The 16,716-nt window shown below is 32.2% G+C and overlaps 3 protein-coding genes across 4 annotated transcripts; 1 reads left to right on the forward strand and 2 right to left on the reverse strand.

The window, feature by feature from the left end:
• Positions 1 to 487: 487 nt before the first annotated feature.
• Positions 488 to 5,197, reverse strand: LOC135831308 (UDP-glucosyltransferase 2-like). Its single transcript, XM_065343694.1, has 5 exons — positions 4,028 to 5,197; positions 3,746 to 3,968; positions 3,421 to 3,640; positions 2,089 to 3,338; positions 488 to 1,090 (listed from the first exon to the last, which is right to left on the reverse strand). Exons 1-4 carry the CDS (start codon positions 4,859 to 4,861, stop codon positions 3,056 to 3,058), a joined length of 1,560 nt encoding a protein of 519 aa, XP_065199766.1. The 5' UTR covers positions 4,862 to 5,197; the 3' UTR covers positions 488 to 1,090; positions 2,089 to 3,055.
• A 2,403-nt stretch (positions 5,198 to 7,600) lies between these two features.
• LOC135831312 (34 kDa spicule matrix protein-like) lies at positions 7,601 to 10,700 on the reverse strand. 2 transcript variants are annotated; one of them, XM_065343698.1, is made up of 3 exons: positions 10,544 to 10,700; positions 8,340 to 8,499; positions 7,601 to 8,276 (listed from the first exon to the last, which is right to left on the reverse strand). In XM_065343698.1, the coding sequence occupies exons 1-3, from the start codon at positions 10,553 to 10,555 to the stop codon at positions 8,074 to 8,076; spliced, it is 375 nt and encodes a 124-aa protein (XP_065199770.1). In that variant the 5' UTR covers positions 10,556 to 10,700; the 3' UTR covers positions 7,601 to 8,073. The 2 variants fall into 2 exon arrangements, with proteins under 2 accessions (XP_065199770.1, XP_065199769.1); XM_065343697.1 differs by having other exon boundaries at positions 7,601 to 8,499.
• Positions 10,701 to 14,376: 3,676 nt separating this feature from the next.
• Positions 14,377 to 16,530, forward strand: LOC135831316 (speckle-type POZ protein-like). Its single transcript, XM_065343701.1, has 2 exons — positions 14,377 to 14,848; positions 15,014 to 16,530. Exon 2 carries the CDS (start codon positions 15,037 to 15,039, stop codon positions 16,150 to 16,152), a length of 1,116 nt encoding a protein of 371 aa, XP_065199773.1. The 5' UTR covers positions 14,377 to 14,848; positions 15,014 to 15,036; the 3' UTR covers positions 16,153 to 16,530.
• The last annotated feature ends 186 nt before the right edge of the window (positions 16,531 to 16,716 follow it).

Raw genomic sequence — 16,716 nt, forward strand, 5'->3', positions numbered from 1 at the left:
GACTCGCAAATTACCATCTAAATTTTTGAAAGTGTGTTCCACATTTTTAAAAAAAATTTCTGGCACTTTATTGACAAAGGTGAAACTAAGCGCTTTCCTCGATGAGGAGAGGAGGTATCAACCAAAACTTTACCGACTAATATGAGGGGAAAATGCCAATTTTGCCTAATGAAAAAGTTAGTTTTTTAAATGTTTTTTTTCAATTTTTAAAAGCATCAAACATGAAATTTTTCATTCTGTAAAAGGGCAAAAGCAAAGCTTTTGAAAATTCGTATTTTGGTTGGTGAAAGAACGATGTCGTTTTATGTAAGGAGGTTGATTTTTATGGCTTCAAACTTTCTGAAATTGAATATAATATATATTTTTTTTTAGAAATTTTGAGGGCAAAAACTCTCGAAATTTTTTTTTTTTCGTTTTGAGGAGTTTGACTATCTAAAAAAATTGAGCGAGGCTATACCTAGATATTCTGAAAAATAAAAACGTAAGATTTAATTTTCAACTTAATTTATTTTCAATGCATAAGTACATAATATGATATAAGTATTCATTGGTATCACATTTCTACTACGATACCTACCTAAATTTTATTATTTTTGACATGCCTATTATGTGAACATTTTGCAAGAATTAGGTAAATTACCTGCTTAGATATTTATTCATCTACTTTAATAACAAAAAATAGTCTGGTTAAAATCAAGGTTTCAAATAGAAATCAATGAATTCAAAATGAAAATATGTAGGTATGGATGAAAGAAAAAGGTTTGATTGTTTCGAACTAAAAAAAAAAGAACAAAAAAAATAGAAGACTATAATTTTCCAAGTTAATTTGATTATAACTGGATAAATTCTTGCTTAGGGATATATTCAGGCTCTAGTAACCTTGAATTGGGGGGCCGTTGCGTCCAGCGCCACTGGGTTGTCTTCCATTACCTTGGTTTCCATATCCCTGTCCGCCATTGCCACCTTGATGAGGTTGATGAAAACCACTACCACCGCCTTGGTTTGAACCATCTTGACCATGATTTTGCTCATTTTGGCCTCCATATTGCTGAGCGCAAACTATGGAAACGCAGACTAATAAAACGAATACCTGAAAGTACATAAAATGGAATTAAATTTAGTGACTCCTGCGAAATGGTCAACATTGTAAAAAAAATGATCAAACAAACAAATAATCAAAAAATTCGTGTACCTAAATAAGTAAGTTAATAATGCTACATTACAGTGAGCTAAAAAAAACATCCAAGCACCACACACTTACCTATTAAATTGACTGAATTCGAAAAGATGCCAATTTTAAGTTGAAAGTATTCCACAAAAAATTAGAGACGCTCCCCTGAGACTCTTACTTCAAAAGAAAGTTCAAAGTTGCGATACAAAAGTTCAAATTGAGGCCACACTTTCAAAATATTCATAATGTGTTTTTTTTTTCGTGCTAAATACAAGCGAAAATACGATGTTCATTCTTCACTTAGGTACCAAGAAACTGCACTGAACACCTCAAGAGAAAAAAATTCAAGACCTCCTTTTAAATTTAAAGTGGTACGAAATGAAGTAAGCATGAAATAGAGTCAAGGCATTCGGGTATTTCACCTACCTAAAGCCTAAGTAAACTGTTTGTGGAATCTGTACCTGCTAGGTATTTCAATTAGGCTCCACAAAATAAAAATTACTGAGAACTTGAAAACATATCAATTTTCTTGTTCCAATTTTTTATGCTATAAAGTAGCTCCATTATTTTTCAAACGTAAAAATGGAGAAATTTCAAATCTACTATTGAAAAAATTTATTGTTAGGTAACTGTCTGAAAAATTGTTTCAGTCCTCTCATGGCTTTTCTTAAAATCTTAAGTGAAAATAATTTAGAAGAACTTTCAGCTTCCCTCCATTCAAGAAGAAAAAAACTGAAAAATTCATTTTTTTCCGAAATAGCTAATCAAATTTTAAACTCTTCCATTAGGTACATATTGTTTTGAAAAATGGGAACTATCGTTTTTTTGTAGGTACTGAAAAATTATGCCTGCGAAAAATCAATGATGTAGGTACCCATTTGAAAGCTATACCTACGTAATAGAAAAAATTTACTTACGGATTTCATCATTTTGAATTCTAAATAAACACGATTCGGTTCTCAAAAATCAACAAAACATACAACTAGTGTTAACCTCGAAAAATAGTGTGAGTAAGTGACGCTAATTCAAAGGTAATCTGACGTTTATATATATAGGACCGGTTCAATGTTAAAATAAGTGAATTCGTTTGAGGAAAACAATACCTATTTAGATAGGATAACTGCATAGGTCACAGATTTATTTAAAGATGTATTTTTCGAATAGCACGATAATTTTAATAATGCGCCGATTCTTTTCGACTAACATTGTCTTGACCCAAACGATAATTTTGCAAATAAATTGGTGTTTTATTTCGTTATTTTGCAAGTACGAGTAGATAAGTGATATTTATTCTGTGCTTAAAAAGTGCAAATGTCAAAAGCAACCAGATATCGTCGATCAATTCATGTTTATTTTGAAACCTAATCTCTTTGAATTCCGAAACCTCTGTATTTTCACCTTTTCTGCTTATATAAGTACATACTCGTACATAATTGGTTTATTAATTGGCATATCTACGTAGTTTTTGTATGTCTTATGATGCGATATGCATATCTAACCATGTAGGTAGTAGTAAGTAACCGAAATCTCAGATTTTCCATTAAATACCTATTCCTCAAAGTCAAAAATGTTATCTATTTATTCATCAATTTTTGAGTCATTTTGTCATTTTTAAAAATTTACCGAGAATCGATAAATGATTTATTGGACATTTGTAATAATGGATTTGAGGATTTTTTTTCAATGTTATGCCGTGTCTCCAAATATCAAAGAATTTTTTAAATCCGTGGTAGAGCACTGAAAATGGTTCCTTTTCAATCGATATTTTTAAATTTTTAGTGAGAGTACATTTTTTGAAATTATGTTCCTCGTTACGTAAATTTACTTTAAGAGGGGGAGCGGTCAGTTACCTACCTAATTCTTTGTTAATGATTTAAAAAGATTTTATGTAGTTTTATATTTTTTAAGTTTCTTTGAACACAAGAAGGAAATCAAGATTTTCAAAAAGTATCTCAGAAAATATGCAAATCCTATGGCAAAACCCAACAGCACTACAAGAACATCCAATAGCAAGTATTGATATAAAGGCATGTCAGCGGCTGTTGTTCTCAGGTGAGGAGCTCCCTGATGCTTTATTACGTATTCTGTCCAGTACACAGCCTCATCCAGAGGAGACATCGGCCTATCCTTGAAAATTTTCGACCATTTCATGATATTCTCTCGATATCTGAAAAAATTTCACCGTAGGATTAATGAAAAGAAAAAGAAGGCAGGAGAGGAAAAGAGGAAAAAAGTCAATGGGTGCTTACTTGGTATTTGTTGTGATTTCCTTTATGGCATCGATTAGAATATTTTTATCCATTGAAAAATAATCAACGTGGATACCAACTTCTCTTTCAACTAATAAATTGACATTCTGGAATTGATCAAATATGAAGGGTATTCCAATGATTGGAGTGGCCGTGTGAATAGCTTCAAAAGTTCCAAACAGACCGCCATGGCTGATAAAAGCGATTACTTTCTTGTGCTCTGAAATTATGCCAATGGTTAGGTACTTACTTGAATATTGTTTTTACTTGCTGCAGATGATTGCTGCGTGATCTATGCGGTAGATGATTCGAATTAGGTACCTACCTAAAACATCTCGTTGTGGAAACCATTCACCTAGCATGACGTTTGGTGAAACATCAGTGATGTTTAAATCATTTACTCGCCATAAAATTCTTTGAGGTATAGCTGCAAATGTATCCTTGATAGCTTTTAGTTTTTCAGGTGTGATGCTGCTTGCCTTCATCGTAGTTCCAAAGGAAAAGAGAATCACTCCATGGACGGCTCCTTCGATGAATTCTTCTACATCCTATAAGTATACAATAAATGTTTTGGAAATTCTCATTTGGAGCATTATTTTCTTAATACCTTCGGTAATTTTCTAGGTTCTTTGATATGTATTCCAGCAATATCAATGACATTGGGAGACATTGGTCTTGAAATGAAACTTGGATGATTATTATAAAAGGCCAATGCTGTTCGTCTATTCAGTTCTTCATCCGTCGGCAATTCTATGTTGAGAATATCTCGGGCATATCTCTCCATATCTTTCTTATAGATGATATTATTATTCTGACGCCAGTGTGACAGCGCATATTGAAAAGCATTCTCAAAACGTTGCCAAAAATTCATTTTTGTTGTAAATTTGGTATCACGTAGAGGTGTAATTGATGGAATAAAGGGGTTTCCAACGAAATAGTCGAGAACCATTTCAGAAGTTGGTGGTAAGACAAGTATCAATGGGACGTTTAATTTATGCGCCAATAAATGAAAACACTGAACATGATAAATTTCGGTCATGATCAAATCTATATCCTTTGAATTAATTAACTTTTTTATGTATTCTAAACGAAGAATCTTATCACAGCCCAATGATTCTATCGTAAAAAAAATCTTTATCCAATTTTGAACTCCTGCGTAGTTTACACTATCTTCCATTGTAATAGTATCCACCCAATCTTTAAGTTTTTCGGTCTCTGAGATCAGAATTTCCTTATAATTTGGTATATTGTCGCTGGACTGGAAATGTCCAAGTATGGTGACTTCGTGACCTTTTTTAGCCAAGCTTTTGACAATTGGTTGATTTATCGAATGGTGGCTTTTACTTAGTAAAGGAAAAATACCCAGTATTTTGGCTGATTCTACAGGCAGAAGGGTAGAAAAAATGGGCACTAAAAAAAATATTACTGTATAAAAACACATTTTGACGGGCTGATGAAAAATAATATTTAAGTAAGTAAAAGTATGTTGTTTTACTATTAGTTGTCTTCTGGTGATCTGGGCAGTGTTATTTTCACATCTCGAATTTCATGAGTGAGCTTCTCAGTTGTAGCAGATGTTTAATCACATGTAGCACTATACTTATAAAAAATACAGATGAAAATATATGCTGCCTACCTGAGTAGAGGTTGATTGTTACTTATAAAACTCAATTTTACTTGCAGCTCTTGTAGACAGGCTACATTTTAAATATACTGAGCAAGTAAGTACATATAACTATAAGTACTTACTATGTTAATCTGCCATATGAACTAGGTACCTAGCTATCTACGTACGTCATTAAAAATGTATCAAATAACTTGCTTAAATCAACAACTTGAAGATCAATTTATTACGATAGTGAGATTATACTCTCACATCACATTAATAATGTGTAAGATATCAATTGTCAGTCAGGTAGGTATTTATCGTTATCTTGACACATAAACCGAATGTAAAATACAACTTATAATATTAGGTAGGTACTTACTTGTATTCGAAGGGCCTAAGTACTTCAATTTCGCAAAATCTCTTCAAATTTTTAGATCATAACTACTTTATTCTTTATGATTTAATCGAAAATGTTCCTCGACAGCAACTCACCGGTTGCTTTACCGTTTTCAAGCCGAACCGAAGGCGTTATTAGTCAAGTTCTTGACATTCAACCCTGTCAGATAAGTTTGATATTCCGAATCAATTAAAGCAGATGAATCGCAAAAATCTGAGGTGACGGGTTGAAAAGTGTATTTTTTACAAGTTGGAAATTTCAAATTTCAAAAAATTTCGTAAATCGTGAATCTTTACGAATAAAAAATGAACTAAGTACATAAGAAAAAGACACATTTTTCCCGAATACCTATACCTATAGGTATTAGGTACAAATATTGTAGATACTGTACTTCGTTTTTACCTTCTTTGAAAGTTTATCTTGTAACGAAGTAGATATTTTTATGTGGCGTGCTAAAATAAACATTTGCATTGTACCAGGAAATTTAAATAAGTATAGGTACCTACCTAAGCTATTTCTATTTGAAGCAGTTTCTGCTCGATGAAAAATTATAGATCACCTTACATTTTCGAGTGGGAAAATAGCGGGTTTAAAACTGAAAATGGACCCTTTGAACTCCCAGAAAAAACCGACCCTCCTACCCCTGGAACTAAATTTTTCAGGGGGCTAAAACCGGTTCCGATTAACGTTTTTTTTTGCGATTTACTCCGCAAATATTATTTACTAGAAAAACTACCATGACTAAATTCTCGACAATTTGATACAACGCTCGATACCCATCCCTCAAAGGGGGTACCTATCTAAAAAAAGGGGTGGAAAGAGTATAGGTGTTTCAAAAAACGCCAGTCCAATAAATTAATCAACGCTGTTCTGCAGAGTAGGTAAAGCATCAAATTTAAATTGGAATTGACGCAGAAAAGTAAAATCAGCGCTACCATTTTTAGAGGTCCGAATAATCAACCTAAAAACTCATAATTTGAAGGGAAAAAAATGTGAGCTTAGCAAATTGAAATGTTGACTATTTTCGTTGGTGAATTTTCTTAGAGTAGGCACTAAAATATTACGATGAAGTTTTTCAGTATAATACCTACCTAGGTATTTGAGGAAACCCATTTCACACAGATAGCAGAAAATTGCAAAAACAACTCACCTATGTGAGATTTTTTTTCATATTTTCAATAGGTCATCTTCAATAATGTTTATTCTGATAGTTAGGTACCTAGACCTACACCTACATACGTACAAAAATTAGTGATTAAGTAACGTATTACAACGAAGTACACAGTCGCCAATTTTGAGGATAAGGACCTGTACTTGTAGTCTCGTGAGCACGTATTTAAATACCTAGACCAGTGGAAGATTTAAAATTTTTATCACTTCAGTAATAAAGTTCACGCAAATGCTAATGCAGAGGTATCATGATACGATCCATCAAAATGCTACGAAGAAAGAAATTTATTTTACGTATCAAATAAGTTGCATACTCCATCCCCGTAATGTTCTCGTTCTGAGTTTCTATTGTTTCAAGTTTGAAGATTTGGTTAAACGTTGAGTTTTGCTGTTGAATTAATTCATATTATTCAAGGTTTTTGCTGGAGCATTTTTAATCCATTATCAACGAAGAACTAAGGAAATTTTACAACTTTGTTACGCTCATGCTCGTGTAATTGTGTCTTACGTGCAATTTTTTCAAATCATGCTGTTTAAAATTGATAAAATTGGAGAGTTTCTGTGGAGTTCAAGACTTTGCATGAAATGAGGAGCACTATTTGCACAGTCAACAAAAAAAAATCCGCTGGTATTTCGCAATTTTTACAATTTCATATGTTGCACGTAACATTTTCAAATTTCTGGTTACCTACCCATGTAGAAAAATATTATTAGTTTTGAAAAAATACTAGTAGTTTTTTCAAATAAACTATTAATTTTTCCAAATTTATTAGTAGTTTGGAATATTTACTACTAGTATGCAATATTACGAATAATATTCCACTATTGGTTGATGAAAATACCTGTAATTTTGGAAACGGACTAAGTACAAGTATCTTAATCTACAATTATTTCTCAGCACCTGACCATGTAAAGTAGGTAAATATGTTATTCGTGAATCGTGATTTTTTTGTAGAGTTGTACGATAATATAGGATCATCTCTAAGTGTGGAGTAAAGTAAGTATTAATGTAGCAAAAATGTAGAATTTTATTTATTTATTTTAAATACATTATTTAGTCGTATGCCTATATTTATAATTTTACGATGGTAAACTTTCCAAAAACTTGAATATTTAGGAAATAGCCAAGAAATTCGTTATAGTCGTATCGCGTTACACATTATTTTTGACTCAATTACCAATACGAACATTTAAAACAATTAGGTCAATTACTCATTTTACCTATCTCAACATTGATCACAAAGATGGATTTGGTTGAAACCATGATGTTCAAGCAGTTTCAAATAAATATTTTACAAAATGAATAAATTATTAAAAAAAGTACAAATATTATGGAAAGACTTGATTTTTTAAATTAAAAACAACTGCGTGGACAAAAATGAGTGGTAAAGACAATATTGTTGATGTCATTCAATCCGTAACTGGACTATATCTTGATTAGAGACGGTTCAATCAACTGATGGATGATACAGTGGTTTTAACCCTGAATTGGTCGTCCACCTCCAATACCACCTGGACGTACACCTTGTCCACCTTGTTGTCCACCGAAGCCACCTTGTTGTCCACCGAAGCCACCTTGTTGTCCACCAAGACCGCCTTGTTGTCCACCAAAACCACCTTGTCCTGGTCTTACACCACCTTGTTGTCCACCAAAACCACCTTGTTGCCCACCAAGACCGCCTTGTTGTCCACCAAAGCCACCTTGTTGTCCACCAAAACTGCCTTGTCCTGGTCTTACACCACCTTGTTGTCCACCAAAGCCACCTTGTTGTCCACCAAGACCGCCTTGTTGTCCACCAAAACCACCTTGTCCTGGTCTTCCACCCGGGCCACCACCTCCTCCTGGTCGCGAACCACTAAGTTGAGCAGAAACCACGGCAACACAAACTAATGCAACAAATACCTAAGAACACACACATAAACATTACTACTCTAGCGAAAAACTAATTTTAAAAATTCATTTTCAATTTCACTGTTTTAATTAATTTATAAAATACCCAATCTAGGTATACTTTTTCAATTTTTTCAAACGTTAGAGAATGGATAGGGAATTTAGACGATCGAAAAAAAAAGCGCAGATGAGAAAAATGACCTGTATTTAAAGCCAAGGATCTCTAAAAATTCTGGTCTCAGTTACAAATCTATTGAAGAGATTTCAAAAAAAATCCCTCTTACTTTGTCTCTATTTCAGTGAAGAACGAAAAAAAAAAAAAAGAACGAAAGAAGGAATACAGGAAATCTTAATGTTTTGAGCTTATGGGAACACAATTTGGAAATATTGGTGAATGATCTTCTTTTTTTACAACTGTAAAAATATTTCAAAGACTACTAGTTCATTGAATTTGTAATTTTTTTCCAAGTAAGTAATGTATCGAAAAATTTGAAAAATTCTTCAACACGGTGAAGTTAGATGAGAGCTTTAAGGTCCAACTATTTTATTTCATCTTTCGTATTTGAATACTTCCTCCTCCTCCTCCTTTTCGTCCTCCTCACAAAGAGAGATTTAAAATTTTTAAAATTCATGTAGGTCCCTACTAATTTTATCATCAACTCAGAACGAAAGAAAGAAAGAAAAAATTCATTGTGTGCGTTTCTTTTTTCATTGAAACTTAGGTATTGAATTCGAAAATTACATATAACATAAACCTCCCAAATAAGTGGTACCTATACTAAAGACTTGTTACGTAAAAGATGACCCTTTTCAGGAAAATTTTTTTAAAGAGTAGAGTCGAAGGAAACAAAATTTTTAGTCTCTTGATGTCTTATGAAATTTTCGATATGATTACAGTTGACGATATAACAGCTGAAAACGTAATTTTACACCCCATTTTAAAGTGCAAAACTTGAAAAATTCAAAAATTCGTAAACCATTGAAAAATCTACTGCAGCATAGCAGCTACAAAACATAGTTTTGAGGGTACTCAAAAGTCAAAATTTCAGACACTAAAGTACATTTTTCGATTTCTGTTGATTTTCTGAAAACACTGAACCAAAATGGTGGAAACTGGAAAGACAACATAGATATCACTAAATTGAGATAGAAAGCTGAAATTTGGTATACGGTATTCTCATTTTTGAGCTCTCGAATCAATTGAAAGCGGTTTCGAATAGTTTTCCGCAGATCTGGAGCCTTCAGCAGATTTTTGAAAATTGAAATTTTCACAAAATTTTACTCGTCTTTAAAGTTGAAAAGCTAAAAGTCACTTTATACCTTAATTTCAACATTCTGAGTCGATTAGAGCAGTTTTCAGCTATTCTGGAGCTTTCAGTCATTTTGGAAAGTATAGATTTTCAAAAAGTGTCATAGGTAAGTACTGTCAATTTTTAAAAATCGGTTTTTGCTGGTTTAGGACTGCAATTTACACACCAATTTTTCAAAACCAATTTCTCAACTTTCAAAAATCAGCTGGAGGTTCTAGAAATGCTCAAAACGATTCGAAACTGTTTCTAATTCTCATTCAGGGGTTAAAAATTAGACCTAAATACCAAATTTCAGCTTTCTAGGTTAATTTGGTAAAATATTGATTTTTTCACATTTTTGGCCAATTAATTTTCAAAAATTTACTAATGAATCAAAAAATGATATTTACAGCACAAGAAATTTAGGCTGGTGATATACCTTTGCATGCTATTTTAATTCAGCTTTGTCCAGTTACAAATTTTTAGCTTCTGGAGTAACCTACCTTTGAGTGCAAGCACTCTGGAAGGATCTCTTGTAAGTAAGTAAAATACGAGACTTATGGTACAATCAGAATTTCACCAGAGAAAAACTTTCAAAAAATCACAACCAGGTTAAAGAGTAAAATAGTATTTAAAATTTTAAAAATTTGGCTTTCTCAAAATACACACACGTAAATGTATAAGAGTACATAAATTGGGAAAAAAGAAAAAAAAAGAAAATAGGCATAGGTACATTAAATAAGTACAACAAAATATTAGGCACTTACGTATTTCATCATTTTGTTTACTAAATAAACACGACTTCACAAAAATCAACAAAACAAACAACTAATTTACAGCTGGAAAAAGTGCAAGTGATGCTCACTCAAAATTAATCTGTCGTTTATATAGGACCGGTTAAATGTTAAATTAAACTTGTTTTAGGAAAAAGATGATCATGATAATCGCCAAGGTCACGGATTCACTCGAAGAAGCTATGTTCTGATTGGACGATAATTTTCACATTAATACACAGATTCACGTCCAACCTTCATCGCCTTATTTAATGACAAGACCCGAACGAGGATTTTGTTTGTAAATTGTTGCCTATTTCTTATTATTTTATGTATTCGAATAATAATATTTTTATTCTTAGAAGATGCAAAAGTCAAAAGAAACGAGATACCTATCGTCGTTCAATTAGATGTTTATCGATTTAATTTTTTTCATTTGGAAATTTCCGAATTCCATCGTCACCTTGTTATAATTTTTTTCCTATCTACGAGTACGACGAGTAAACAGACCACAATAAAATTGTTATTATTTTTGTTGTGCGATAATACGAATATTAATGTGCAAGCTAGGTACAATTTCTCAGAACCTGCCAAAGAGCTTAATATACGAATGGAATTTTTTTGCATGTTTCAAAAGGGAATTACGTGGCAGTTGGTACCAAAACCTTGGACTTTGGAAATGTTTTTCGGGAGTAGGAAAGTATTGGAATTTATTGATTAAAGCATCCATGCATGGGATGGGGTAAATAGGTGGTATGTAGATTGATACCTTTGCATCGAAATCATAATATTTCCAAAGTGTGTAGGTGCTTCTACGAAATGTTGATAATTTTTCTAAAGGACTGCATTCATCTGGAAAGTGATTAAAGAAAAGAAATCCCAACTTCTAATTATTTCTTGTAGAACATAATGGTTTCACCTGAAGCAATTAACTCAAGTACCTATGCCTATGAAATGTCATTTTGCAAGCCAAATGTCATAATTGAATAACTCTTTACTCCATCTGACACATCAGGCTGTACTTTAATCGTATAGTTTACTTTTCACTCATTAACCTACCGAAACTCATCCATTAGTTATTACAACTAGGTAATATCCTAATAATATTTGAATTTCGAATCAAGTCTATACGTGGGCTATGGTACCTAATTTTCGACTCACATTTCAAGTAAGTATCTTCCTCGGTATTTCCGTACGAATCATAGATGGGTAGAAGTACCATGATTAAATTATACGGGCAAAGACCTTCGTTTATGCGTAGAAGTTGATGAGTACATATTTTATAAGTACATGAAAATAATTAAAGAACATGAGCACGCTTTTACATATTATTCTTTTCTTACAGATATCAGCTTAAACAATAGCCATCTATGAATAATTTCACACTTGAAGATATTTCCAGAAATATATTTTTAACTAAATGCGGGAAGTCCTGCGCTAATTGTCGAGATTTTTCACCAAGTTTTGGCAGATAAAAAAAGTAGGTAACCTGTGCTACCTACTCTAATAGCATTGGGATCACTGTGCGTATAAATAAGGATAATAGGTACACCTTCTTCAGGTACCTATCTTATTTGATAAATTTTTTCCTTGGCATCGTTGCTCGATCGGATTGTTTTTCCAGAACCAGAAATAATTAAATGTGTTTAATTATAAGGTGAATTTAAACTAATTTCCGCAATAATATATTGAAATCGAGAACGTAAATAAAGATTACAAGGTTGTAATTTTGTTTAAATGGAGCATTTCTATAAATAATATAAAATGGTAAATAAATAAAAGGAACCAGGTCTATTAAAAACTTCCCATTTTGAATTTTTAAATGTCAACTTTGCACTATGCAGTGAAATCTTGATATTTGAGTGCATTGAAATGCAGTCTACACAGCATGTATCTCTATACCTAATCACCTATCTAACATTCTTGACAATCATTATGTTTTCGAAAAAATTATGCAACTCGAAAACTTGACTTAATAATATTACAGCTTGAAAAAAAAAGACACTGGAAGTTTTTATTAGATACCTCTTTCGGTAAACATTTATATATTTTTTTGTTTTTTTTTTATCGCAGAAAAGTTTCGATATGAACATTATTAAGAAGCTCGTTTAATTATGCAACCACCATTAATGTCAAACAACAAATCGATTTAATTGAAACCTGAAAATAAGTATTTTTCCACTATACTACTATATACGATAAAAAAAAAGAAATGAGTAAGTGAGCATTGTAATGAATAATATTTCTTCGAATCGGACAGATATTTTTCCATAAAAGAAATTTGGAAATATTTTATTTATGAAATTGCAAATTATTCGAATACCATAATGAATACATTGTATAGTTTGTTTTCATTTGATAATGAGTAGTAACTTGAATTTTTTTTTTACAAATTACCATAACTTACTCATCTTTCCCTTTATTATGTAATATTTTCACGGTCAAATTTGAATTTAATTTTGTTACCGAGTTAGGAAAAATGACAGCGTGTGTTTTTTTTTAATTATTTAAAAACTTGGCATTCGACCAATTTAATTTTTTCCTTATAGGTACCTGAATTTTTTTAGAAATAATCGTGAAGTAGAGTTCTGAATTCTGACTGAGTACGTGAGTGTGAAGATGCAGGTATTTTTAATTTTAGTTTTTGACCCCTAAATATTTATATGGTTGGTTGAATTTTTCCCATATGGGGCCTCAGTCTTCAGTCTCCTGCGGCTTAATTTTTTTCCACTTTCACGTTAGAATTGAATTGAAAATGTATTTTTAAATGTTTTTTTTTTTTTTTTAAATTCTATAAATTATTAGATACCTATCCGTGAAATATTTTTGAGGTTGAAAGAATATTTGAAGGAACATTTGGGACTCTTTCAATAGGTACAAATACTGACAGAATTCGAAAATGACTCAAGTAGGCATGGTGCTGACAACACTTTGAAGAGAGCTAGGTCCTTATCAAAATATTAAACGTACCTAACATACTGATTTTTAAGAATCAACTAAAACTACAATAACCTCTACAATAAAAAAACTTTTACTCGACATTAATTTTAATGAAGATGAAAGTTGAAGAAATTTCAAATTAGCCATGTGGGAATTTTGTTGGTTGAATCAAACGAAGAATTAAATTACTGAAATTGAGGTTCATCAATATAGTGCAGGCTGAGAAACCTTTTCATTTTAGATTCACAGCAAAAAAAATGTCCGTTTTAAAATGTGTACTGCATAAACATCTTTATTATCTTCAGAAAGGTGGAAATAGTTGTTGGAGCCGTACAGAATATCTAAAAAAAAAGATTATTTTAGAAACAATTTATTTATTGGAGATTTCAATGTTTCCACTTGTGCTTGATGATGAATGCAGAAAATCGTTACTAACCGCTGCCGTTCGTGATCTTTCAAACAATTTCGGATTGTTCCTCGAACGTCGTGATTTGGCCGATGTTGCACTTTCAGTCGGCGGTCAAGACTTTCCCAGCTCACAAGGCTATTTAGTATTTTAACAGCGAGAAGTCCAGTAATTGTAGCCATGTTCGCCCATGATATGAAAGAAAATGTGCAGAGCAAAATCGTGTTGATATCAAAGATATGAATGCCGAAATCATCGATGATTTTTTTGAAATAAGTACCTACTTATAGGTATACTTACTTACTACACGGGAAAATGCAAAAATTTGAAAAATACAGCGGAGCTGGCTTGCTGAAAGCTGCTGATAAATATCATTTGAATGGATTGAAAATGATTTGTTCGGTAGAATTATACACAGGACCGTAACAGTAGAAAGCGCTGCAAAAATTCTAGCGTTAGCTGGTATGCACTGTGTAAAGGACTACTGGAGCTGAAAAGTGAAGTTATCAAATTTATCGTTTCCTGCTGATGCTGATCCGATAAATATGAATTTGTAATTTTATTTAATAACTAACTGAAAGGAAAAATTAAAGTTTGAACTGAACCATCACTTTCACTTACAAACACTGATGAACCAGAATTCGCTATCTGTCACTGTCAGCAATCTATCAATCACTATTCACTAATGTCTACCGAATGTATTGAATTGACTGATAACTGATAAGACAGAAAAAGAAGAATGTTGGTTCATTTTCGTACCATGACACACCATGACGTTTTGTTGATAGTTGAAGTGATTGAAATTTCAAATTCTGCATAATTTCGGTCGTTCTGTTTCTGTTCAGTGCCTTTTTTTTTTGTTCCTTATCCTGTAAGCCGAGGAAAAGAAAAGAACAAGGAACATCAACTCGACATCATTGAGCAGTATCAGTATTCAATAAGTTATACGAAAGGTAAATACTTACTTATATAGGTTATAATTTATATATTTACTATTACTCAATATCTCGTAGATTGTCTATCTATTGTCAAAGCTAAAAGAATTTTGCAATAGGAATTGAAGAAAACATAACTTCCATTTGAATTAATCCACGATCTCGTGTTATGTCTGGTTTCAGGAAATTCAATAATATCTGACAATATGTCATCGACATCGAATAAATGTAGCGCGGTGTGTGCTCTTGGTAAAAAATCCTGTAATACTCAGGCTCGGATCCACGAAGTGAGTTATGTCTGGACAATTAATAATTTTGAATTTCACGAAGCAGAAGGAAGTTTCTTGCATTCCCCGGAATTCTCAGCTGATTCAAATGATCAGATCAAATGGGTGCTGCTACTTAAACCCAATGGTGATCTGATTTCTGATACTAAAGATACAATATCTTTCTATGTAGAATTCAGTTTGAACAGTGCAGCTGAGAAAGTGTACGCAAAGCATAACTCTTTTGTTTGGGATTCTCAACATAAAAAGATATCTATTTCAAAAGGTGTAGTACATGAATATCTTCGAAAGGATAAGTTCAGAAGTTGGGGTCGTAGAGCATTTTTGAAAAAAGACGACAATTTTAGAAACAACTTATTGATTAATGGCCAGTTGACGATCATCTGCGATATATACTTTTCTACAGTGCTTGATGCTATTAGTAATACTTCACATGAATGCAAAACAGCACTACCGTATTCAAACGCTCCTGATGATGATCTTTTGGAAAACTTGGGACAGTTACTTGAACATCGTGATTTGGCAGATGTTGTGCTTTCAGTAGGTGGTCAAGACTATCCAGCTCACAAGACTATTTTGGCTGCGAGAAGTCCAGTATTTGCAGCCATGTTTAAACACGATACTATGAAAGAAAATGTGCAGAATCGTATTGAAATCGAAGATATGAATGTGGAAGTCATCGGTGATTTTTTGAAGTATATTTATACCGGAAAATATGAAAATTTGAGAAACAAAGCGCAGGATTTGCTGGCAGCTTCTGATAAATATCAATTGAATGGATTGAAAATGGTTTGTGCTGAAGAATTATACAGAACTCTATCGGTAGAAAACGCTGCGAAAATTCTGGCATTAGCTGATATGCACTGTGTAGAGGAACTGAAAAGTGAAGTTATCAATTTTATCGTTTCGGAATCTACTGAAGTGTTCGAAACAGAGAGTTGGAAGAAGAAACTAGGGTCCAATTTTCCGTTGGTTAATGAAGTATGCTTAGCTTTGGCGCAACGATTGAACAAAAGTCAAAAGAAGACTGATTAAATTTTATGCTTATTATAGTTCCGTTACTGTGATCAAAATGTGATGGGGTTTTTTAAATCGAGTGTTTTGTTATTATCCTTACCTGTGTTTTTTGTATGTTTAATAATTATTCAATGCTAATCAATAAATATAATCACCTATTATTTTCTTAGTTTTTATAAAATACTTTGATTCATCTATTAATTGATGATTTTCTTAGAATTAATTTCGAATTTTGGTTATCATTAGAACATGAACTTATATTTGTATCTACTTACATCATTTTTTAAAAAAGATTCCCATGAATAATTAGTAGATATCGGCATTTTTTTTGTTTTTTTTTTTTTTAAAGTAAATTTGTATTGAGTAATTAATACCAATTATACGTAGTTAATTGAATAGCTGTTGTTTTTATTTTACTTGGGTCCTTGTCCGTCTATTTTTAAAGGCGAAAAGTGTACAAACTACGTACGTATTGTCATAGTTTTTAGAGTACTTTCAGCAATATTCAATGAGGTTTTAAATTTTTATTTTGAGATCTGGTTAAATTGTTTCAAATCAATTTTTTCTGATCAATCCATAAAT

This window comes from Planococcus citri, chromosome 1, assembly GCF_950023065.1.
Source record: "Planococcus citri chromosome 1, ihPlaCitr1.1, whole genome shotgun sequence".
Lineage (NCBI taxonomy): Eukaryota > Metazoa > Arthropoda > Insecta > Hemiptera > Pseudococcidae > Planococcus > Planococcus citri.

Excerpts from the sequence above, each read along its gene's own strand:
- LOC135831308 (XM_065343694.1), bottom strand. The coding sequence starts at position 4,861 with ATGTGTTTTTATACAGTAATATTTTTTTTAGTGCCCATTTTTTCTACC. Across the intron at positions 3,641-3,745 it reads TCCACAACGAGATGTTTTAG|AGCACAAGAAAGTAATCGCT; the intron begins GTAGGTACCTAA and ends GCATAATTTCAG. Across the intron at positions 3,339-3,420 it reads GAAATCACAACAAATACCAA|ATATCGAGAGAATATCATGA; the intron begins GTAAGCACCCAT and ends AAATTTTTTCAG.
- LOC135831316 (XM_065343701.1), top strand. The coding sequence starts at position 15,037 with ATGTCATCGACATCGAATAAATGTAGCGCGGTGTGTGCTCTTGGTAAA.